The sequence below is a fragment of the Acyrthosiphon pisum genome, chromosome A3, assembly GCF_005508785.2.
Source record: "Acyrthosiphon pisum isolate AL4f chromosome A3, pea_aphid_22Mar2018_4r6ur, whole genome shotgun sequence".
Taxonomy (NCBI): Eukaryota; Metazoa; Arthropoda; class Insecta; order Hemiptera; family Aphididae; genus Acyrthosiphon; species Acyrthosiphon pisum.
Genome location: NC_042496.1, coordinates 38,249,400 through 38,274,134, shown reverse-complemented (window position 1 = coordinate 38,274,134; position 24,735 = coordinate 38,249,400). Strand labels below are relative to the sequence as shown.

At 28.7% G+C, this 24,735-nt stretch overlaps 3 protein-coding genes across 6 annotated transcripts in view; 2 read left to right on the top strand and 1 right to left on the bottom strand.

Annotated features, from left to right (window-relative positions):
• The first annotated feature begins 2,982 nt into the window (after positions 1–2,982).
• Positions 2,983–13,259, top strand: LOC100161021 (facilitated trehalose transporter Tret1). Its single transcript, XM_003240360.4, has 3 exons — positions 2,983–3,182; positions 6,400–6,525; positions 11,072–13,259. Exons 2-3 carry the CDS (start codon positions 6,480–6,482, stop codon positions 12,502–12,504), a joined length of 1,479 nt encoding a protein of 492 aa, XP_003240408.1. The 5' UTR covers positions 2,983–3,182; positions 6,400–6,479; the 3' UTR covers positions 12,505–13,259.
• Positions 13,260–16,006: 2,747 nt separating this feature from the next.
• Positions 16,007–20,750, bottom strand: LOC100163046. Of its 3 annotated transcripts, none has more exons than XM_016803967.2 (9): positions 20,402–20,750; positions 19,622–19,755; positions 18,355–18,681; positions 18,200–18,280; positions 17,860–18,028; positions 16,950–17,196; positions 16,708–16,839; positions 16,339–16,640; positions 16,007–16,242 (listed from the first exon to the last, which is right to left on the bottom strand). In XM_016803967.2, exons 2-9 carry the CDS (start codon positions 19,750–19,752, stop codon positions 16,105–16,107), a joined length of 1,527 nt encoding a protein of 508 aa, XP_016659456.1. In that variant the 5' UTR covers positions 19,753–19,755; positions 20,402–20,750; the 3' UTR covers positions 16,007–16,104. The 3 variants fall into 3 exon arrangements, with proteins under 3 accessions (XP_016659456.1, XP_008182272.1, XP_008182266.1); XM_008184050.3 differs by lacking the exon at positions 20,402–20,750 and adding an exon at positions 19,989–20,088; XM_008184044.3 differs by having other exon boundaries at positions 16,008–16,242; positions 20,385–20,749.
• A 146-nt stretch (positions 20,751–20,896) lies between these two features.
• The window catches only part of LOC100165129 (DNA helicase MCM9), a 6,125-nt gene continuing 2,286 nt past the window's right edge, over positions 20,897–24,735 (top strand). The window contains exons 1-12 of one of the 2 annotated variants that reach the window (XM_029491117.1): positions 20,897–21,026; positions 21,092–21,229; positions 21,289–21,467; positions 21,704–21,870; positions 22,124–22,258; positions 22,321–22,427; positions 22,490–22,706; positions 22,771–23,010; positions 23,079–23,225; positions 23,326–23,501; positions 23,575–23,805; positions 24,184–24,353. In XM_029491117.1, coding sequence (XP_029346977.1) covers positions 21,135–21,229; positions 21,289–21,467; positions 21,704–21,870; positions 22,124–22,258; positions 22,321–22,427; positions 22,490–22,706; positions 22,771–23,010; positions 23,079–23,225; positions 23,326–23,501; positions 23,575–23,805; positions 24,184–24,353 — 1,864 coding nt within the window. In that variant the 5' untranslated portion in view covers positions 20,897–21,026; positions 21,092–21,134. Of the gene's footprint in view, positions 21,230–21,288; positions 21,468–21,703; positions 21,871–22,123; positions 22,259–22,320; positions 22,428–22,489; positions 22,707–22,770; positions 23,011–23,078; positions 23,226–23,325; positions 23,502–23,574; positions 23,806–24,183; positions 24,354–24,735 lie in introns of both variants that reach the window. The other variant, XM_029491116.1, reaches the window with a different exon arrangement.

Genomic DNA, 24,735 nt, shown 5'->3' with positions numbered 1-24,735 from the left:
TAGGTCATTCGAAACAATATTTAGATCACATACTAATATTGTTAAATAAACTATCTAGAATTTTGAAAAAAAAATATGCTTTTAAAATTTTAAAAATTAAGATTTCTATAGCGATGTTAGCACTTAGCAGAATCGTATTAACATTTGTTTAAGTAGAATCTATGTAAAATATATACATTGTAAAAAGACAATTTCCTCAATATATATTGATGGGCTACTATAACCACAAATATAGTGTTTAAAATATTTTATTAAAACAAATATTAATTGTTAATGATCAAACAATTTTCGTCCTTACTAACTCAACCCTAATACACATTTAGATCATATCACTAAAGTTCGAACATTTTTCTATTTCAAAAACTTCAATTTCAGCAAAAAAAAACACGTGTTTTTAGTTTCAATAAAATTCACGTTTTTTGTAATAAACTATATAAATACCCTTTAGAGTTATGGGGCCAAGCACAACCCAAATATTTACTTCTACTACTTATAAGTTTCAGGTAGGTATTCCCTTCGATGTATAAATCAAAAATTATATGCCCATATATTATTATTTACTCTACTTTCAAATGCATATAATAATATATCAAATTTACAATTAATTAGTCCAAAATACGAATGTGTATAGGTACTTAGTACAATAGTACATATTATTATACATTATAAGGTTTAACTATAATAAATAATTCCTATCCACCTCCTTAAAAGTACGTACGTGACATAATTATCATTTTCGGAATACACCATACACTAATCAAAGATATCTGCATTTACCCTACATCCGCATTTTCAAACACACGAATTGTGAAGTGAATACCTTTATAATAGGTAGTCAAATCCCGAATGACCAAGTCAAATGATTTCAATGCATATTATATTATAGGCACTATTTTATTGAAACTATATACCTACATGGCATTTAATTTTTTTATATTTATCGAACTTTATAAGTGCAGATGGACGTCAAGGAAAAATCAGCTTCAACTTATTCTTTCCCATAGTTACTTGACAGTTAAAATTATTAATACATAATATATTATATATATAGTATAGGTACATACAAACCAACCAAACGATTAAATACTTGGGAAAAATGTTTATAAATTATAATTTATACATATTAGTCCTATATCACCAAAATTCTAAAAAAAATTATACCTTCAATCCACTCTCTAACCTAAACCTATAAAAATGTTTGACATTCTATAATTGTATAGTATATTATATACTCGTTAAACCTAATCTACTTATTTAAAATAATATGTAATTGTCTGAATTAAATAATATGTGTTTATCTGATACGTCATTAATCATTATATTTGTTGATTTATATTTTTAGCATATAAGCACGTATTTTGTATAGGCAGCTTGTGAAAATAACACACTCGTGATAGAGTATATTCTATCTATTTCCTATACAAATTACACAAATTAGCACCTTTCTGGTTCTCTGTTGTCATATTATGGATGGAAAAATAACTCAAATATTAATTGGTAACAATAAATAAGTAATCATCAATACTGATTTTAATAATAAATAATTTAAGCACCTAACCAAAAACATGCATATTAATATAAAAAGCGCAACGTAGGTCAGCACAACCATTCAATTGAATTTTCTGGTTTAAATTATTGAAATTATTATTTTTGGAGAGAATCATAATTTATAAACCTACATGATAGGTATATCATATTATCATGAACTGTCGTATTGAGTGGCAACGCACTATGCACTATTAACTGTGTAATTCATTATTATTAGGGCAGATGACTTGTAGCTCTAAAAAAGCACTAAATATTCAATCACTTATGCACCTAAACATTTTTTCTAACATTTTTTTAAAATTCATAATCGAATAAAAGGTCGCATAAAAGGTAGCCTATATAGGGCGCATGCGGCTCTATGTGGTGGTGATTTCATATTATGGTTAACGATTATCTATCTATTAATAAAATTAATTACAGAAAATTAATTACCTATATTATTGACTTATCGGCGATCCTCAAGCGCTTCTAGGAAAAACGCGTGACTACGGTCAGTCAATAATATTATACAACAAACATTTTTTAAACTTTTATCCAGACATTTTGACTGTATTGTTTGAAATAAAAGTATCGGTGTCGAAAAAATTGTTTTAAGTATGTCTAAAAAAGTATAAAATTATAAGAGCTGCCCTAAAAACAAAAAATACTCAAAATATGCATATTCATATTATGTAAAATAAAATTTCAAAACAAGCTTTGTGAAACCACAAAACGTATTTCTTTCACGCTCTGCTGTTTTTTGAGTGTGCAAAACAAATATACAAATGCTACAAGTCATCTGTCCTAATTATCTTATTTATGTATACTAATTTATTGTACTAACTACTAACTATCGACATATTGTAGGTAGTTATATTGCTGGTTGTGGCAACTCGCAAGCGCCGGCGTCAATGGTTCCACCATTTATCGATAAAAGTCTAGTATCAGAAAACGTAACAATTATTGTTAATAACTGGCATCATTAAAATATAAAATAATAAATTCAGTTTTAAGTGACCAATATTATGATTTTGTAAATATAACGTGCTATATAGGTCACATAATATTTAAAAAAAAATACATTAAATAAGTATTGAAATACTTGTGGGTAGGAACTGGATCCGGATCCTATGTAGGACTTATGACTTTGTAATCATATAAACCAAAATAATATATATGTATGTATATTTAAAATAATATACTAATCAGAATCTAATGAGTAGATAAAGCTTTAATCTGTGTGTGCACACATCATGCATATGTTTATATCAAATTTAATTGTTTGGTAATTAGTATCGAGTTTAGAAATAACTATACATATTTATGTCTGTATCATAATTATACTATTACATTTAATTTAAATACTATTAAATTGTATAGATGATTCACAAAAACGGTTGGCTCGAAATGTTACAGTGGGGAAATGGATGAATAATATTATACATAACACATTTAACACATTTATACTATAGTGTTTGATAGAACATGAACGTACCCGCTGTGACTTTTCTATGCATTTATATCCGATGAATAGTTAGTATTTAGTTTACCTATAATAATTGTAATTATTATTCATCCTAAATATCGTGGTCATCGTTATTTTATTCATCGAGAAGAATCTTCGGTTCAAATTTTATTATGGTTACAAGCATCACGTGAGTATTATAAGCTATGACATAATATAGTCAAAATCTTCGGGTATTTTCCGTTATACGTAGGGATCAAAATGCTGGAAAATTTTGGGAAAAATTCGGAAAAAAACCGAAGTTTTCGGAAAATTAAAAAAAACCGAATTTGTGGAAAATTAAAAAATTGTATTTATGCTTAAAAATTAAAATAATCTATGTAAAAAAAAAACCATTTTAAAAAATAGATAAGAAAACCTGTTATTGTCATTTCACATTTGCCAATACGGTTGTCAATGTATTATTGTATTAAAATTTAAAATTAAACTATTAAAAGTATACGAATATTTCAATATTTGTTATAAAAATTACGTAGATACCTACATATCAAATTGTTATTTATGTGGGAGAGTATATTTCCCCAAAAATAAATCGCCTGAATTTTTAAATGTTAAAAATTGTATACTTATTGTCTATTTATATTTGTAATAACTTATAAGGTATTATAGTAACTGGCTAATAGGTTTATTAATTATATTACAGTAACTATTTGATAGTTTTTATATTTTTAAACTTAGTGAGTTGATAAGAATTAAATAATATTAATAACTAATAAGAAATAACTACATAGTAAATACTTAATAGTTAGTACTTGAGTAGTTAATATTACAAATTATTTATAAATTAAGTATAGAATTCTCTAGATTTATCCACTACAGACTTTAAGTTAGTTATGGTATATACTATAATATGTATGTAATATGATTGTCAACCATAATTATTTATTAGATTGTTTCCAGTATACATTACTTTTATAGTTTTTTAGAAAAAAATCTATTTTTTTGTGAAAATTTTTAAATTTTTCAGGAAAAAAACCAGTTTTTTCGTCAAAACCATTTTTTCCAGAAATTTTAAATGAAACCAAATTTTCCAAATTTTTCCGAAAAAAACAGGAAAAAACCCGGGTTTTTTTCGGAAATTTTGATCCCTAGTTATACGAATATCATTTCCTATTTGACGGGACACCCCTTTTTTGGGGAGACGTCAGTGATGACCGCGTTACCGGTCGCTCGCTGCGCTGCGCTCGGACAAAAAATCCAAAATATTCCTTGACTTGCTATGCAACACCACTTCAAGTTGGGCACTAATCATAGGCGGATATTTGGTCACATCCATGGGGGTAGCTTAACATTTTTGTCTTATCCATCAGCGTAAACATACATTTTTAAACGCTTCAACCTACAAACTAGTGATTACTCATTACACCTACTTTATCATAGCAGATGCACCAAGTTTATATAGGTATATTAGAATACACAATTTATTTTGACATCTAGTGTGGTCTGTTACATTCAGGGGAAGCTTAAGCCCCCAGGTCCCCCCCCCCCAATATCCGCTTATGGCACTAATTATTTAATGTTTCCGTCAAAAATGTTTTTATTCGTAAATTTGTTGGGTGTGTGGGGAGAAAGCTTAAGCTTAAAAGACCCACAGCTTTATAATATGACATAATATGCTACAGAATATTTAAACCCTCATCCCTTCACCTAATATTAAGATTTCCGTCTATGGACATTATACAGTGTGATTATATAATAATATATTATTATAATATGTACCTAGTTGAGTAGATTAAATTGTATATTGTACTGAATTTATTTATCGTCATATTATTGTACAGATTGTAAATAGTCAGGTTCAAATAATACAAAAAAAATTGTATTTATACTATATAGATAAATACACAGTCCTTGCAGTTGATATACTTAATGAAATGAATTCCTATTTATATTTATATACCGTTACACAATTTATTCTAATGTCATTAATTATTATTATTATCTTGAAAACGTTAAAAATTTTAAATATTTTCAAAAAAAATAATAGTATAATACACTGTTTTTAGATTCAGGGCTGAGCGAAAGAATGTATTGTACCTAGTAAAAATACTCCAATTTTTTAATTAGTATATTTTTTGATAGAGAAGTGAATATATTTGGAACTTTTGAGTTTTAAAATGTCAAAATTGAAAATTCCCAGTAGTTCTAAAAAGCGTAAGGAAAAACAAAAAAAGTTGTAATTTTTATGCACAATTAATTTTTTAAGAAATTTATTTTATTTTTTTGGTGTACTTAACTCAAAAACTAATAACCGTAGACACATGAATGTGTTTCACCAAAATATTTATATTGCCATTTTCCATATATTTTCTAAATATTTTGATTCTTTCTGAGCTAATTTTTTTTAATAATTATTCTCGATCAATACCTAAATATTTTCACTTATCAAAATACCGTGATATGATGCTGCCTACAATAGCAGACGAAATCCAAAGGTTTGCTCGCAAACACGAGACGAGGCTAGATCACCATGTAAATCCATTGGCCATCCAACTATTAGATAACTCCAAGGATATCAGACGTCTTAAGCGTCTGAAACCATAATACGACTTAGTTTAAGATTTTAGATTAAGGCAGGAGGCACTTCATTGGAAGTGACTCCATCAACGTGCAATATATATATAATTTATATCTAGTATGTAAAATATGTATAATTGTCAAACATATTTATAAAGACCTTTGGGTTGTTTAAATAATATAAAGCCTCAGGGCCATTTAAAAAAAAAAAAAAAAAACTTATCAAAATGTATTCCCATTAATCGATTTTTAATATTTTGTTGTATTCCTAAAACAAATAACCGTGGACCTTTGAAATGATCACCAAATATTTATATTAGCATTAGCAAACTATTTTGACTCTTTTTGAGCTAGTCATGAGAAATTTTTCAAATTTTCTAAATTATTTTTCAGTTTGCAATTCATAAAAGTTTATCTTTTCGAAGTTAACACTACAAATTTTAATAGAAGATTCCCAACAAGTTTACCTACTTCTATATAAAAAAAAAGTTCACCTGCTAAAGCCATAAGATATTTTCGATTTTTATTAATTTTTTTCTTAACAATTAAATTTGATTATTTATACGCAAGTATGCTAGGATGACACAACGTCTCTATACTAAGAACCGTTTTTCGTATGCAATGATTTCTCATTTAATTCAAATATAACACATCAATTACAACGCCATGCTAGACATCTACTGTACAGCAAAGCGGTAGGTACCCACTTGTCCACCTTTTTTACTCATAAAAATGAAATTATTTTTTTAATTACAATAGTTGAATGCAGGTTAAAATGAACGTAATCAATGAAATATATTCAAACGATTTAATTTTGTTTTTTGTTTCAGGTAACATAATTACTAATTGTATATGTACATTGTACAATAATTTGCACATTTGACGAAGAAAAACCGAAACACTTTCAAAGATGCTTAAATCAGGAGTTCATAGACAAATATACGCCACTATAGCGGGTAAGAGCACATGTATAGACTAGCATACAATAATACAATAGTATAGTAATACAATTACTTCTAGATGATAGTTATGAATTATGATAGGTCTTTAATTTCTTAGCACAAAACAATAAATCACATCTATAAAATAATAAACATAAATTTAAATAAAATATCAAAAAATGTTTGGGGGATTATATTTTTAAAATGTTTGAAAAAGCTATTTTTCCAATCATTTAAACAAGTATTAAAATATATAAAAACGTTTACCACACTAGACATGCAGTTTAATATTTAAAATTCCTAGCGGATTATTGTTTTTTTTTTGTGTCATCACCGTTTGAGTAGTAAAAATGGTTCAATTTTCTATTTCAGCATATTTACCGATTACTGATAGGAAAGTGAATCTAGATAAATTCAAAATAGTTTTCAAAAGCAAAAAAAAAATTTAGAAAAAATGGAGATTTTTACGCAAAGCCAGTCTTTGTCAGAATCGATTTTGATTTTTGGTATAACTCCGTCAATAGTTCATATTGCAATTGCAACTAAAAAATCTAATATAAATTTATATACCTATATAAATAAATTATAAACACAACTTTTTTTTACACACATTTATAGTTTAAATTTTGACAAAATAGACAAGAAGATTAACGATTTTATTTAAATTGTTTTAATTTAAAAATAAAATTATTTGTGTGTATACTTGAAACTTTTGAAACATATTAATAGATTATGTTTTATGCACACAATGAAATTTTAAAATGCAATTTTTTTTCGGCAAAGACTCATTTAACCTACCGCAGTGCCAATGCCTAGTAGTTAAATTAAATTAATTTAATAATCACACTTATATTATATCATAAAATATACTTAGTACCTAGTATTACAGCCCGTCTCCGCTCAAAATCGTATAAAATTATTTTATATCATTGAATTCAAATTTAACACATCCATTACCTATAGTAATATCTCTATTAGGGGCACTTAATGTACAACAAAGTTTTATCCACTTGCCCAATTTTTATATTTTGAGAACAACAGTTTGTAATGTTATCAAAAAATCAAAACTAATCCCATTTGTCTAAATCAACCTTGCTGCGACATAACATTTTACGATTCTACCCATTAGCCTAGTTTTCGGCGCAATTTAAAATTGGTTCGGTATTTGAAAACTGGTAGTTCGTTTATCATATATTATATAATGAATTGGTAAATTAATTTTTCTACAATTTATTAAGAAAATATTATTTTTATAAAACTAAAAACTTAAACTCGATCCTGCCGTGTTATACTCAAGTTAAATGATTTTTTTTAATTGTTTTGTTCTTATAAACAAGATCAAAATAAGTAAGGTACCTAGCTATTTTGAGAATTCCAAAAACAGAATTATTGTTCAACGTATTTTATTTATTTTTTTTATGTATCTCATCAAATCAACACTTTCAAAATAACTGTTGAAAAAATTTGCATTTAAATAAATTAATTTGCCGCCAAGGGGATACTATCTAGCTAACCTAACCTTTTGTCACACCTAGTTTCGTATAGTTAGTGAGTAAATTACAATATAGTAAAACTATGTGCACCGTTAAACGTTAAAAAGTGTGAAAAAACATAAAATTTTACAATTTTCTGTATTTTTGATACCATGAACTCATTATTTTCATACCAACAATATATTTTTCTATATTATCAATTTGAAAATCAAGCAGTAAAATGGAAGCCATTAGTCATATAGGTATAATACATACAATTATACAAATAACTTATACATATTGAATTATGGCTAATGACTTTCCAGCTAACCAAAATACTAGCTGTAGATGTAATTATATAAATAAAGTACCTATACATTCTAATATACCTACAATTATATTTGTCGTTTTTATTTCTTAGGAATTTATTGTGTTTCTATACAGGCAACATTACAATATTATTATAACAAATCCACTTTGATATTATCTATCTAAAACTCTCAAAATATATGTGTTTAATCTTTAAAAAACGGAATGAGTCATACGGTACTATATATACTGTTAAAACTGTGATATTTATAATATTAATTTATCCTGAATTTTTGCATAATTTTAAATAGGTTAAATTATTTTCAGTACATCAATATAATTTACAAGCATCTAGGTACCTATAATATAGAAGTATTTATAGTTAATACTGAATACTTATATAGAAATATTAATCATTATTATTCAAATACAACAATATAACTGGAATATGGAACACTAGGTTATACATTTCAAGATAACCAAGCATAATAATTAGGTATTATTATAGTTCACGTATGGTAAATATCAATATAATATTATACTTGAACTATATAGCTCCATAATGCATATTACTAAATGCATTTAGATTAATCAAATAATTTAATTGGCACATGAAATGATTAACATTATATCGAACAACTAAAGTTAATGTAGTTAAAATAATAATATACTTATGACTTATCGTCACCAATTATTAAAACCTTGTGCAGTTTATAATTTTAGTAGGACGTATGAAGTTTGTATTATAATAAACGTTGACAACGTGAATAAAAACAAACCGAAATTTCATCAACTTTTTATTATATTATAAGCAAGAAGTCATCGAACCGATAATGGTCTGCTTGCACATTTATAATATTATGCAATTACAAATTACAATATAGACATGTTTTTAAGGTAGGTTCCTATGTAGCCAGAGTATACAATAGCGATTAGCGACTGGGGAGAGATGTGGACTGCGAAGATTAGACCTTATAGACATTTATTTTTTTTTAATTTTAGAACTTCAGTCTCACCACTCTCACCTACATTATTATTTCATACACTTATAACCTTTTTTAATGCATAATATTAAGGTATTTGTATATTATACACCTATATTTTTGTACACAGCTGGTTAGGTTTTTTGAAAACCGATCCACTATACAGACAAGTAGGTGATGGTAGTAGATAAAGGTATAAAAAAAAATTGTCTTTTTGTATTGATAACAATATTTAAAGGGATTGGAAGCGGTGTTTTTCTGTCTGTCTAATACACGTGGAGCATAGGAATTTATACGTGTTTTAATTCCAACGTACTAATTGATCAAGTGAAGTGATTAGAATAAAATTCTAAAAACAGATTTGAATTTATCGACATGTCCACTTGAGATCGACTATCCCACATTTTTCATTTTATCCCCCTAAATCTTAAAATAAAATTTGCACAAAAGAAGGAAATTAAAAATTTATTTTTTTGACCAACGTCATCGTTGGACGTAGAGACATGGTTTTGATATAAAAATAAACACGAAAAGTTATACTAAGAATTCTTGGAACAGATTTTTGACATTTATTTCTAACCAATTATATTTGCATTTGAAGTTTGTAACAAATTTTTATTTTTTTAAAAAATCATAAATTCGAAAATTTAGATATTGAAAATCTGTTCTAAGAATTTTTAGTACAAATTCTCAAGTTGATTTTGAAACCAAAACTATGTTTTTACGGTCAACGACCCCTGAGTGGCATGAATAGGTACTATTGGACAAAAAAAAATCATGTTTTGGTAAAATAATATTACTATAATTTGCCGTCGTCATGTGCTGCTCTCGTAATTACAGCGGCAGCGTTCTAAAATGCTTATTAGTTATTTATAGTAAAATTTGTTCAAAATCATATATTTTCAAATGTGTTGATGTTGATTAGAAAATGCAACTATATAAACGCCATATCTGTATAGACTAACCTACGCGGAACAGAGATTAACTATTCTGGAAACAGAAATGAATTGACAGATTGACTTTTCCGCATTTTAATTTTATCTCTATAAATCCTAAAACTATTATATAATATATTATAAAGACAAGTAAAAATTAAAAATGTCATAGTTAAACTTTTGGAGAATTTAAAATCAGAAATTTGGGGAGGTCTTTATGAAGAAGAATTTATGGAAAATCTTTATCGCTTCGCACTCACATCGATCGGCGCGCGTTTAGATTAAACTTAAACTTTTACTAATGTAAAAAATCGTCTACAATACTAATTTTTATTTTTTTCGGTGCTTATATGTATATTCTATTATCTAATACTTGTATTTTGTACCTATTATTTAATTGATTTACTTAACTTTTTATAAATAAACAAATAATATTCTTTCTTTTATTGGTTTCCTAGTAATTAGGATATGCGGACTTTTTCTAAACTTTTTAGTTTTTATTAATATTATTAACTTATTTTAAGAGAATACACAATATAGATAAGCGTACCTATCTAGGCATTTTAAATATTTATGGGCAGTCACACTAAAATGTTGACACTGTCTTTTTTGTGCTCTTCTAACATAATATAATAAAAACTAAAAGGTTGGATAGGTAAATAAATAATTATAAGCCCCCCCCCCCTCAAAAAAAAAACTATGAAATAGACATGCAAATTTGGCCTTGGTTGTAGATTTTCCCGGCCTACATTTTTCTCCCAGGCCGTCCTTGAATATACCGTATAAATAATAAAAAAACGAAATAAAATATTACTATAACATTTATAACCTACTCTCATAATATGATGATATTATTTTATAGCGTCCATGTCGATATTCATCAGTGGCATGTGGCTGGGATGGCCCAGCTCAGCGTGCGAGAAGTTCATAAAGCACGAGACGGGCGACCTGCACGTGACTTACGACCAGCTGTCGTGGATAGTGTGCATGATGGACCTGGGCAACTTTATCAGTCCGCTGTTCGGCGGCTACCTGATGGACCGGTACGGCCGGAAGATGGTGATCGCTGCGCTCGGCCCGCTGTTCATCGTCTCCTGGGCGCTGACGCTGTTCGTGCCCACTACGGTCGCCCTGTACACGGCCAGGTTGATGGCGGGCCTGGGCAAGGGCGTCTCGTACACGGTGGTGCCGGTGTTCCTGGGCGAGATCGCGGGCGTTAGCATCCGCGGCGCCCTGGGCAGCGTGTTCACCATACAGCTCAGCTGCGGCGTCCTGTTCGAAGTGATCGTCGGCCCGTACGTGTCGTACCACACGCTCAACGCTACGTCCGCCGTCGTGCCCGTGCTGTTCTTCGCCGCGTTCCTCTGGGTGCCCGAGTCGCCGTACTACCTGCTCAAGGTGGGCCGGCTGGCCGAGGCGACCCGATGCCTGCGCTGGTACAGGGGCTGCGACGGCGAAAGTGGCAGCGGCGACGACGACGACGGAGACGCCACCGTGGCCGCGGAGCTCCGTCTGATGGAGGTCAACGTGCGGAAGGACATGGAAAACGGGTCGGCGTTAAGCGAGCTGTTCGCCAACCGGAACAACTTCCGCGCGCTGGCCGTGGTGGTGGTGGCGTGCATGGGACAGCGCGCCGGAGGCATCAGCAGCCTGACCGCGTACTCTGCGCTCATACTGCCGGAACCGTCACCCATCATGGGCAAGTTCGAGTTCATAATCGCGTTCGCCGTCGTCCTGGTGGTGGTCAACTTCGTCGGGCTGGCCCTGGTCGACCGAGTGGGCCGGAAGCCACTGTTGATCGTCTCCGAGGCGGGCCTGGGCTTGGTGACGTTCGTCTTCGGCGTCTACTACTTCGCCGCCGAGCACTACCCCGGCGCCGCCGCCGCGTACCGGTGGCTGCCGTACGTGTGCCACACCACTTTCGCCGCAACGTTCTCCATAGGCATCGGCTTCATACCGGTGGTGTTCCTCGGCGAGATGTTCCCGGTCAACGTCCGGTCCCGGTGCTCGGCGTTCGCGTCCGTCACGCTCGCATTCTTCTCGTTCGTGTCCAACAAGACGTTCCTGGTCGTCTCGCACAAGTACGGTTACTACACCATGTTCTGGGCGTTCTCCGCCGTCAACTTTGCCTGCGCGTATTTCTCGCACAGGTACGCGGTCGAGACCACCGGCAAGACGTTCGTGGAGATCCAAGAAATCCTGGACGACAGCGTCAGAAACGGACCGGGCACGCGGAGGAGGAATGCGAAAAGACTGCAAGTCATCGCCTACGACAACTCGTCGGTCGATATTTAAATATATTATATTATATTATACTAATTATTATTATTATTATTATGTTTATTATTATTTAAAAACATATATTTATTTACGCTTCTTAATTTTTTTGATGGAATTTTAGTTGTTTTGTACCTATATAGATACCTACATTTTCATGTAGGTCATCTCTTTGTCATATTCCTGAATAAGTGTACCTGTTCTTGTAATTTTTTCATAATATGTTGTAGGTATCACATAATGACTTAGAATTATAATCTAATAAAATATTTTTCGACATAATGATAGTGCTTACAGTTGAAAACTCACCCTGTGAATTAGATATCAAAAAATAGGTGGGTATTAGGTATACAGAGTGTTCCAAATTTCTTGTGACAAAAGACAGATCTGCCCCGTAAGAACCAGAGTAATCCCCACCATTTTTGTCACACGAAATTTGGAAGACCCTGTATAGATACTAGATAGATATTATAGCAGTATTGGAGGTCCCGGGCCCCGGCACTTTGCAGCAATATTGCTATACCTACTTAATTTCTAACAAACAATTGGATATAGATAGGTGTGATCCTATCTTTAAAATTATAGGTAGGCAATATATTATATTATGTATTATTTGTATTAATATGTATTATGTTTGAAACTATTTGGACGTTCTAACAATGTTTATTTTAACCACATATATGACATGCTCAAATGAATGAATTAATAATTATTTGTTTAGATAAAATATATTAATATTATGTTTGTAACTTGCTTTAAAAAATTTATTACGAGGTGAAATGTTTAATATTTGTACAAAGTTGTGTTTATTTCAATAATGATTGTCATTTATTTGAATAAAATAAATAAATACATATTTTACAGTTTTTAATTCTTTGCGATTTTGCACTATGGGCAATGATGGCCGATAGTTGTGTTTCAGTAGTAAAGACGTAGAGTATTCAACATTTCCATGCTACTTATCTATATTAAATTATTATAAATTATAATATAATACTATTAAATATTTTATTAATACTATAATATATCAGAAAACAATTATTATTGTCAACATTCCTTTCCAAATTATAAAGTGTATTGAATATTTTATACTTGTATCCATAGAGGGGTTCAACTTGTTATGTAAAATTGTAAAACCGCCATAGGTGGGTGTCAGAATTATTTTTGCACCATCATTTTTATAACGTTAATTTACCAAGGTTTTAAAAAAAAAATTGAAAATTCGTTAGCACCAAACACCGAAAATCGTAAAATTTGTAAGGCTATATATACCATAAAAACCAATTATTTCCGGCAATTAATATTTGCATCATCGTTCTTAATTGCTTATAATTCATATAAATGTCTTAAAAAAAAATTTTAATATTCACATGGGCGCTAACTAGATTTATAACGCTAAACTTAACAAATATTTTGTTTGAAAAAAATTTCCAACCAACCCTGTGTATTTGGCTCTCTTTATATTATTTTAAGGGGGAGGTGGAGAGGAGTATCATGCCAATTCAAAACTTGGCTTGCTAGTCATTTGATTAGTGTTCCAACAATTGGCAAAAAATTTTTGAATAAAGTTCAATTTTTTATATTGAGGGTTCAGGCGATACCTGTTGCTTGTAATTTCTATTTTTTTTACTGTTTTTATGTATCTTTAATTTTTATTTGATTTTTTATTGATCTAACAAATCTAACAATGTGGCAGCCAATACCATTAGTTTTTTTTGATTTTACATGGGAAGAATTTCTAAGCGAAGTTTGAAACTATAGGCTATCTATTACGGTACCTAATCAACATAAACCCACACGCAATGACTTAAAAATCCAAACCCTAGTCCAAAAATCAACAACTGAATACACTTGTATATTCTTTATCATATAAAAGTTATTCTTGTCAAGTTCATCAATGCGTTGTAAATGTTAAAATATAAATTAAAAATAAATAATGATTCAAAATTGTTAACTATGCATATAATAGTATAGGTACGTATGTACTTTTTAGAAATTAAAATTTTACCTTTTACTCTTTAGATGGTATAATTCCAAAATCAGTAGTCAATTATGATTTTTGACTACTATCTGAATTTCATTCATTGTGACTACAATCAGCTCTTCTTATGAAAAATATTGAAAATAAATAACAATATAATCTAATTTGTCAGAAGGTATTTTCTTAATGTTTTAATAATGTAACACTATCCAGTATATTTAAAAATACATTTATTGAAAAATGCTTCTGCCAAGTCAAAACCGATTATATTTCTATAAATATATAAAATAATCAATATTAGATATAAATTAATTGTATACATTTAATAAATGGTTTGTATAAACAATAGTCGTAGTATATTTTTATATTAGTGGTCACTGTTTAGTTAGTAGTTACAATGAAATATTAAACAATGAATATTATACAGCAATACTATACAATATGTGGGAAATAAAGAGATGTGGGATTTTACTATTGTACTCTCTTTTTATATATGGTTTATTTATTATATGGCACAAAAATTAATGAAACATACATAATACCAGGTGATTATTTCATCATTGAACACTCCTTATTTCAAAAAGTATAAATGTTTTAAAAAAAAATTGTTTTCATGGTTTCTAATTATTTAAAAATATAGGCACATATTTTTTATCCTTAACATTTTTAAGTTTTTTTGTTTTTCTAAATGACCTCATATAGTTTTAATTTCATATTCCAAGCCAGAATATTTTTCTAAGTATTTAGATATATACAAAATGAAATTAATTCATGAGTAATAACTAAGTATTTAAAGTTTAGATGAGTGGAGTGGTACGTGGTTACTCCGCAGTTTATGTTAGTCCTCTACTCTGCTCATGTAAACTCTAAATACTTATATAACTATAACTCATAAACTAGTCATCCGAAATACAATTTTTACGTATCAAAATACACAGAAAAATATTCTGCTTTCAAAGATGACATTTAAAACTGTTTCTATACACTGTTCAAAATAAGAAGCACATAAATTTACGTAACAAAACCGGTTTTGCCTGTGGCCGCCTATGTGCTTCTTATTTTGAACAGGGTATATGTTGTAATTAAAAAAAGTAAAAATCTTAAAAATTATAAGGGTGAAAAATATTTAAAAAATAATCTATTAATAAAAAGGTTGTTTTGTAATGACTTAAAACCAGGTAAAAAATAAGTTGCTGACAGAAGGTTATGGTTAGGATAACGGTTATGTGGTAAATCACACAATATTTTTCACTCCAAGGAAAATTTGTGTAAATTTGTTAATAATAGTAACCATGACACTAAAAATCTTAAGTTAAAAATATTTTTAGAAACATTAATATTTTAAATTTTTTAAATAATGAGTGTCCTACATCAAATGAATCACCGAGTAAATGTTATAATATTAAATAGGTACAAAATAATTTAAAATAATTATAATCTTATATAATAAAATAGTAACAAATGCATACCATATAGGGTAATATTTGTTTTACATGTTTTTTTTCATAGTCCGGCACATTTATTTATATACAATTATTATTTATTATGAAAACTGAACTCACTAAATTTACAAAAAATTGTGGAGTATCAAATATCATAATATAAAACATTAATATTATATTAGTTGTTTCTAAACTTTAACCATCATAATACGTGCCAGTATCTTCATCACAGAGTCCATACAGTTCACTATAGTAAGCTGTTAAAGAGTTATACCTTGAATTAAGCATATTCTGTTGTACTTCAATAAAACCATCTTCTGCAGATTGAATACACTGAACAAATATAATGTTTATCATATTTAATGTTATTCTTTGGTAATATTACTTATAAAGTATATAAAATAATATCAACATATAATTTTGTCTTACATCAAAAATATTAGTGTTCTTTGGTAAATGTAGCGCAATATTTGATGTTATTTGTCGCGTCAAGCTCATCATTTGCTTTATGCCACCTTTCTCAGGCATTATGTAACTCAGTTTGTACTCTTCGAGGTCCATAAGATCAGGTCCACCCCAAGGTGGTGACAAAAACACAACGTCACCTTTAAGAGTTGGCGCTAAAGTAAAGTAATCGCCTATGATGAACTGAATTCTATCTGCAACACCATATAACTCTGCGTTGTGACGGGCTATTTCAATTTTTTTTGGATCAATATCAATAGCTATAACTGAAATACAAAATAAATTAAATTGTGTTAGTGATATGTGTGAAACATATGACACATTAAGACTTACCAAGCTCACAAGTCTTAGCAAATTGAATAACATTACTGCCAGCTCCACAAAATGGATCAATAAGCAAATGGCAACTACATCGTTCAGCTATATGAATGCTAATTATTTCAGGAGTGACAGAATACCAACACTCTGAAACCAATTATAAGAGTATAAGACATTTCAAATATATAAAGAGTATGGATTTAAAATTATTACTAACTATTTCATTAAAATCTGCATATATAAACTTATAAAAATACCTTCATCCAGTTGTATTCCTTTATCAAATTGAGAAAACAACAAATATCTTTTTTTCCAATATTTCAACAATTTAGGTTCATTTTGCAAATAGCTATAGCCCAATCTATCCATTTCTTCAATATTATTTTTTTCTTTTATATCTTTCCATTCTTTTTTTTTTAATGCTTTTTTATTTTTGACTTTACTCTTTACACAATTGTCAGAATTACTTAATAACAAGTTATCATCAAATGTCGATCTTTTACACTAAAAATATAAAAACAAATATTTATTAAAAATAAATAATATAGAAATAAACTTGAATATGAAAATGAGCATCATTGACTTTTATTCTTCATTAATAATAGAGATTAACTAATAACTTATATTAGCTCATAGGTATTATTAATTTGAAAAGATAAAAATTGATCAATATTTAATCATGTTATAAAATTACAATTTAAAAAAAAATAATATGAAATATTTAATTTATATACTTGTCACACATAGTACAAGATTTAAATAAATACCTGATATAAATAATATGATGTGTTAACTGTTAACTATAAACCAATTGTACGCTGGAGGAATTTGATTAAGTATGCTTTATATTTACTCAAACCGAGCTTTTTTTTAACAATATCAGATCATTACATTCTATAAGCAATAATATTTTTAAACAATGAAATGCTAAAGTCAATTAATTAAAAATAAGTTCCTTATGTTTTAAGACTCTAATCATAGATAAATATTATGTCTAGATTTAAAGCTTAACATTAATAATTATAAATATTACATTACTTTGTCGCTACAATAATGTGAATTTGGGGTCCATGCTATTATTTAGACATTTTGTACTTATCTATCCTACTAGGCGATAGTAATCAATCAAGAAATTAATGTATTTTTTAAAAGATTGTTAAAACTCACCATCTTTGGAAACCTGTACACATTTAGATGACGAGTAGATTTAATAATGTTTTTCTTAAGATACTGAACAAATCCCATATCAAACATATTTTGATCATTATAAATATATCCAATTATACTTATTGCCCGATAAGCTTTGGAAAGTTGATTGTTTGCTTGTTGAAAATTTCTAAAAACATAAACTTTATTAAAATAAAACTAACTCAATAATAATTTGTTGAACAATAAATAGGTAGTGGTTTTCTTTGAAAATAGTAGGTAAGTAATCAATTTATATGTACATAATAATACTATTTAGGTATTGATTCTATTCTTTGATATATTTTACTAATTCACTTACTTATATTTGTAAAGAAATTCAAAATTTGTAATATGATCATCATCAACAAGTTCATTGCTATGACTCCACCCATCATTCTCACTGTTTGGACATAATAAAAATAAATCAATATTTTATAATTGATATAAACAATTTTATTTTTAATAATATCTTACGAATTCTCAGAGGTAGACTTTTCAGTTTCCGAAACAGTAGGACCAATTTCATTTATATACTTCCAATATAACAAATTATACTGTTGTTCCTTATGATTCTGATATAACTCTTCGGGGTCTGTTGGAAGATCATCCAATGTGCAACTTCCATACAATTTTATCCAAGATTCATTTACAAAGTTTTCACCGTTTTTTTCCCAATATGCATACCATTCAGCATGTTGTTGAGATTCATCAGTACTTAAATTTGTAAACTGCTCCTGAACAATTGCACACTCATCTTCTTCATTAGATACCGTCTGTTTAATACATCTTGTCTCTAATTTACTAAAGCAAAAAATACAATTTGAAAATAGATAAAATAAACAGTGTATACATTTATACAGTTAAAAATCAACTGTTTATTCAGTTGACTTTGAATTAAAAATGTATTAAACAATATAGTCTGAATATAATATATTATTGATACATATTTATACAGAGTGTAACAGAAAGAAATTACCAAAAAAAAAAGAATTATGCTACTTGAATGTAAAAATTGATAAAATTATAGGATTAGTAAATAGTTTTAGAAATATACCCATGTTAACAAATTTCCAAAAATAATATTTTTAAAAAAGTTATTGGGCTCCAAATTAGTTCAATCAAAAAAATATTGATATTTAAAAAAATTCTAAAAAATAAACTACTTGATTTCGATAAATGTTTTTACCATCCAAATCGTTTTTATAAGCAGATTCATAAATTGGCTATTTTGAATTTATTTAAAAAAATTTAAATCGAATTTCAAATTTTTCATTTTCGGTATTAAAAAGTAAAAATAATTTTTTTTATTACACGTGTAGCGCAAGTGGCTTTAAATTATATATCAAAAATAAATAATTGTTTAAATATTGATTAAAACAAAAGTCAGTTTTATCTGTTACACCCTGTATAATAAATAATAACTAATAATAAAATATAAAATATAATGTTACTTTAAATAACGTTACGTTTTATATTAATTTTCGACGATTAAAATAGATACAATTCACAGCGACCGTATATGCGTACCGTGTATCGTACTTATACTCTAACTAAAATAATTTTATTTTTACTACACATATAGAGCAAGTGGCTATAAATTATATATCAAAAAAAATTTTTAAATATTGATTAGCACAAAAGTTATTCCAAAAGTCAGTTATATCTGTTACACTCTGTATACCTAATCTTCACTTAACACTAAATAAACAATTTAATATTTTAATTGATAATTTATATGTACTTTAAATAACTTCGGGCCAAAAGGCGACTACATAATAACTTGACATACTGATTTTTTGAATTAATGGCATGAAATGATATTTCTGCAAGTACTTCATATTTACAGCTAGTGTCAGAATCTAAGTTATTCATATCCTGCGAATAAAAAAGTATTAATAATTGTAGTTTTTTTTAAAAAACAAACATAAAAATTAAACTTAGGGCCGTCATTATAATGCCCGGTAAAATGTTGTTTAACGCTAACCGACTGATAACAGATTTTATTACCAGCAGATTTCGGCCGGTTAAGTGTCAGTTAACTTTAACTGGGCATTGTAAGAACGGACCTTAAATTAGATTATAAAAATCAAACTAGGAAATATGTTTACATCAAGTCAAAACTAGTGAATTGCTAAAAAAACATAAGCTAAATATATAATTTAAGAGGATGTTAGCGCATTATTTGTTTTCTCTCAAGCACAACATAGACAAAATGCATTTACACAGAATCATTTTTTTTATGTTTTTAAGTAATCTTAGAGTAAAATCACCCATTACAAAAAACAGAGAATAATATTTTTGAAATAATGACATCGATTTGTCTAAATACCTATGAAAAATATTATTCTCTATCTTTTTTGTAATGGGGAATTTCACTCTAAGATAACTTAAAAAAAAAAGAAAAATGATTCTGCATCAATACATTTTGTCTATGTTGCGCATAGTACAGAGAGAGAAAACAAATAGTGTGCTGACATCCTCTTAATTTAGTGTTGTACACTTACACAATATTATAAATTACTTCAAAATATTTTTTGTCCACAGCTGCAAAATAAAAAGTTCCGAATAGTAACGACAGAATTATTCTGTCCAACCACTACCATAGTCTATAATATAATATTATATTGGTAGTAGGTACATGAAATATGAATTTATACAAATTATTTTCTTCTTTGAAAATCTCGAACAATGAGTAAAATATTACGATATTTTATGAAGACGACTACTGTCTAGTATAGTCGTATAAACTATAGAGTATAGACTGAAATATGAAATAAATAATAATATGAATATTGAATTATGAATTAAAGATAAATCATAAATCCAAATACAGTACCGGCGTAAAGCGCTAGGGCTATTAGCACGATTAAAGATAGTACTATCTAGAGGTCTAAAGCCGTGGATAGTAGAATGCAGATCAGAAAACAAACAAAATAATATGATATTATTTATTCCACAGGTATTTGATAATATTATTGACAATTTGACATTTTGGCGGTTTCCAAAATATACAATGATAAGAAAAAAGTAATTTAAATTTCGAAGTACCTATTAACCATAGACTTATTAACTAAATAGGTCTATGCTATTAACTATTAAGTATTTACTATTTACACATTTATCATATTGTTTAATATTTATATGTGGTACCTACTTACCATTTGTGAGCATTAAGAATTATGTGATTGATTTCTGATATAACTTTTTACAGCAAACAAATTGTATGAATTACATAAGTATCCACATTAAATAAAATGTTCGAAGAGTACCTGTACACTTACCACGAAGATGACCTGTTCAATATACTAAAATCTGAAGATAAAAAGCAGCACTATTCGTTAACAATTAAGTATGTTGTCATTAAATATTTTAACTTACAAATTCATTAGCAATTGTATGGGTTTTTAGTTTTTTAACACTTTTTGAGAAAAATGCCAAATTAGGAGAAGAGATACTGGAAGATTCAATTAATTTGCTCGAACAGTTTGACAAAGATTTGATTACTGTTCAAAAAGCTTTGAAAAAAAATAACAAAGATAACACAGTCAAACTGAGGGTTAAAAAAAAAATACACGCTCGAATCACAGGTTTGTAATCTTGTATTATTGTCCTATATTGATTCTAACATTGAATATACATTTGTATTTAAAATAATTTACTTTCATGTTTATTTATTTACCTATATTTCACAGAGGAAATATATATTATACAATTATTATTGTTTTTGGATAGATATTAAATACTTGATTAGTATAAATATTTTTATTTAATAATAAATCAAAAGCTGGTAACCTTGTAAATAATTTTGGTTTTTATTATGTAGCATTACCATTGTGTCCAGAACTTCATCGTACAATATTTCCTCGCAATGAAGATATTGGTTCATTTTTACGTGTCAATGGTACTGTTGTACGAACCGTTTTGCCCAAGTTATTAGAGTACAAAAGAGCTTATTACTGTTCCAAATGTAAAGAACCATTTGACGTAAAGGTATAATTTAAATTTTTAATATTTCTAGTCTATAATATTTTATATTAATGGTATATAGACTAATAGTGATTGTCCTAAAGGTTCAATATATAAAGTAAGCACTTTACCATTGATAATTACCACATTATAAATTAATTATTATGTAGGTACTTAAAATAATAATATTAATACAGATACATTTATTATTTTATATTTCCTTTTACTTGTTAGGTAGATATATTTTATATTTATAATTTATGATGTTCTTTTTAAGATTGATTATGAACAATTTAACAAATTGATAGTTCCTTTAAGATGTCCCAACTTAGAAGGCTGTCCTGGTACTAATTTAAAGCCATTGGAAGATGAAGATCAATACATAAAAGATTATCAAGAAATTAAAATTCAAGTTAGTGTACATTTATAATATTTGAGCATTAAAAATATTAAAACATTAGTTTAATGTCTTAGGAACAAATTGGTAAAGTAGGCCTTGGAGCAATGCCTCGCTCAATGTGGGTATCACTAGAAGATGATTTGGTCGATAAGTGTAAACCTGGTGATGATGTTATAATATGGTAAAAATGAGAGCACTACCTATTTTTATGTGAATTTATAATGTGTTAAATTATTATTTTAGTGGCACCGTTATTCGTAGATGGCATCAAACTATTGAAAACTCTTATATTGACATAGAATTATGCTTCAGAGCTAACCATTTGATTGTTTGTAATGATCAACAGTCTGCAGTTATGATAACAGATGAATGGGTGCAAGAATTTGAAAAATTTTGGGAAGATAATAAGAACGATTTATTTGCAGCTAGAGATCTAATTATTGCATCAATTAGCCCTCAAGTCAGTTATATTTTAATTATGATGTATGTTCTTATTTAATTTGATTTTTAAACATGAATTTTAGACCTACGGATTGTATACTGCAAAATTGGCTGTGGCTTTAGGTTTAGCTGGTGGAGTGCAACGGCCCGCATCCGAAGGAGGTGGAATTAGAATTCGTGGTGAAACGCACTTATTATTAGTTGGTGATCCGGGTACTGGAAAATCGCAGCTACTTAAATTTGCTTGGAAAGTTTGTCCTAGATCAATATTTACCACTGGAGTTGGTTCATCAAAAGCAGGACTGACAGTCGCGGCATTCAGGGTTAAAAATTAAATCGGAATAATAGTGACTTAATGTTAATAATTTTTAATTTTTTTTAATATTAACAGGAAGGGTCTGAATGGCATTTGGAAGCTGGTGCCCTAGTATTGGCTGACGGTGGAATTTGTTGTGTTGATGAGTTTGGGTCATTAAGGGAAGATGATCGTACAGCAATTCATGAAGCTATGGAACAACAATCGATTAGTGTTGCGAAAGTACTTACAATACTGAATCATATAAAAATTATTACTTGTAATTATTATACACCGTTCATTTTTTTAAGGATTAATTTTTTTTTTTTTATTACTTTCATAGGCTGGTTTAGTATGTAAGCTAGACACTCGTTGTACTGTTATGGCTGCAATGAATCCAAAAAGTAGATATAATTTGAATTTATCCATAACAGAAAATATTAAAATTGCTAGTCCACTATTAAGTCGTTTTGACTTAATTTTAATTCTTATAGATACGAAAAATGAAGAATGGGAAAAGTAATATTATTTTGCTTATTTAAGTTCAATTTTTAACTGATATAATATATTATGGTTTAACCTATTTATTTAGAGTTGTATCGTCGTATGTGCTTCATGGTAAAAAACCTGGAGCTCATAAAAACAGTACAACATTATGGAATCTAGAAAAACTTCAACACTATTTTTGCACTATAAGGAGCATGACTCCTGAGACTACAGAAGATGCTAACACAGTTCTAAGTAAATATTATTGGATGCAACGTCAAAGTACCTACAGAAATGCTGCTAGGACTAGTGTACGGTTTTTGGAAAGCCTTCTGAGGTATCATATTAATTTAGTTTAAAGAGTATTATAGTTATAAGAAAATGTGGTTTTAAGCCAATAACTTTAAAGTCACTGATTTTGAAACTATTGTTTAAACAATAGTTATTCTTATTTTATGAAACATATTACATAAATGAATTAATATTTTAATTTTACAATTGTTGAGTACTTGTTTAAATTTCTAAGAAAAATATTATTACCATTTTCTATTGAAAGTAATAGCATAGTATATAATATAATATAATATAATATAATATATATCATGCCTTAAAAGATTTCATAATATATCTATTTAACCATGGTATAATATATGCTATTACTTTTTACTTTCATGACTATTGTAGATTGAATTACATTTGAATTCCATACTTTTAGGTTATCCCAAGCACATGCAAAACTCATGTTCCGTAATCAAGTGCTCGTTCAAGATGCCATAATTGCTGTGTCCCTGATGGAATGTTCAAATGATGACGGGTCTCCAGATAGTATCAATACCTTATATACTAAATTTCCACAATGTCCTAAAGAAACATATATCAAAGAAAGTAATGCATTTTACTACTATTATGAATTTTATTCATAGGCGTGCGCACGGGGGGGGCAGGGTGGGCAGCTGCCCCTCCTGCGAGCTGAAATTTTCTTCCAAATATTGTTTTTAAAAAACATAATATTATAATAATATAATTTTTATATTATAATGAATAATATATTAATTATTAATATGTAAATAACGAGTGATAAAGAGTGTTTATAGATAGCGGCAATCACTGTGGTTTCACGGTAATCCAAACAAAATCGCGCCAATATATTCTACTATCAATTTCTATGTTAATTTCAACGCTATTAACATAAAAATTGATAAATAGCATCACTGTACGATGTTTTTCCAAATGGTAATATGCGTCCTGGCGCATGCGCAGTATAAAT

What these genes read in the sequence shown, in the direction of transcription:
- LOC100161021 (XM_003240360.4), top strand. Translation starts at nt 6,480, where the DNA reads ATGCTTAAATCAGGAGTTCATAGACAAATATACGCCACTATAGCGG. An exon ending in AATATACGCCACTATAGCGG is followed by an intron (nt 6,526 to 11,071) that starts GTAAGAGCACAT and finishes ATTATTTTATAG; the next exon opens with CGTCCATGTCGATATTCATC.
- LOC100163046 (XM_016803967.2), bottom strand. Translation starts at nt 19,752, where the DNA reads ATGAATAACTTAGATTCTGACACTAGCTGTAAATATGAAGTACTTGCA. An exon ending in TTGGCCCGAAGTTATTTAAA is followed by an intron (nt 18,682 to 19,621) that starts GTACATATAAAT and finishes TTTTTGCTTTAG; the next exon opens with TAAATTAGAGACAAGATGTA. An exon ending in AGAACACTAATATTTTTGAT is followed by an intron (nt 16,243 to 16,338) that starts GTAAGACAAAAT and finishes ATATTTGTTCAG; the next exon opens with TGTATTCAATCTGCAGAAGA.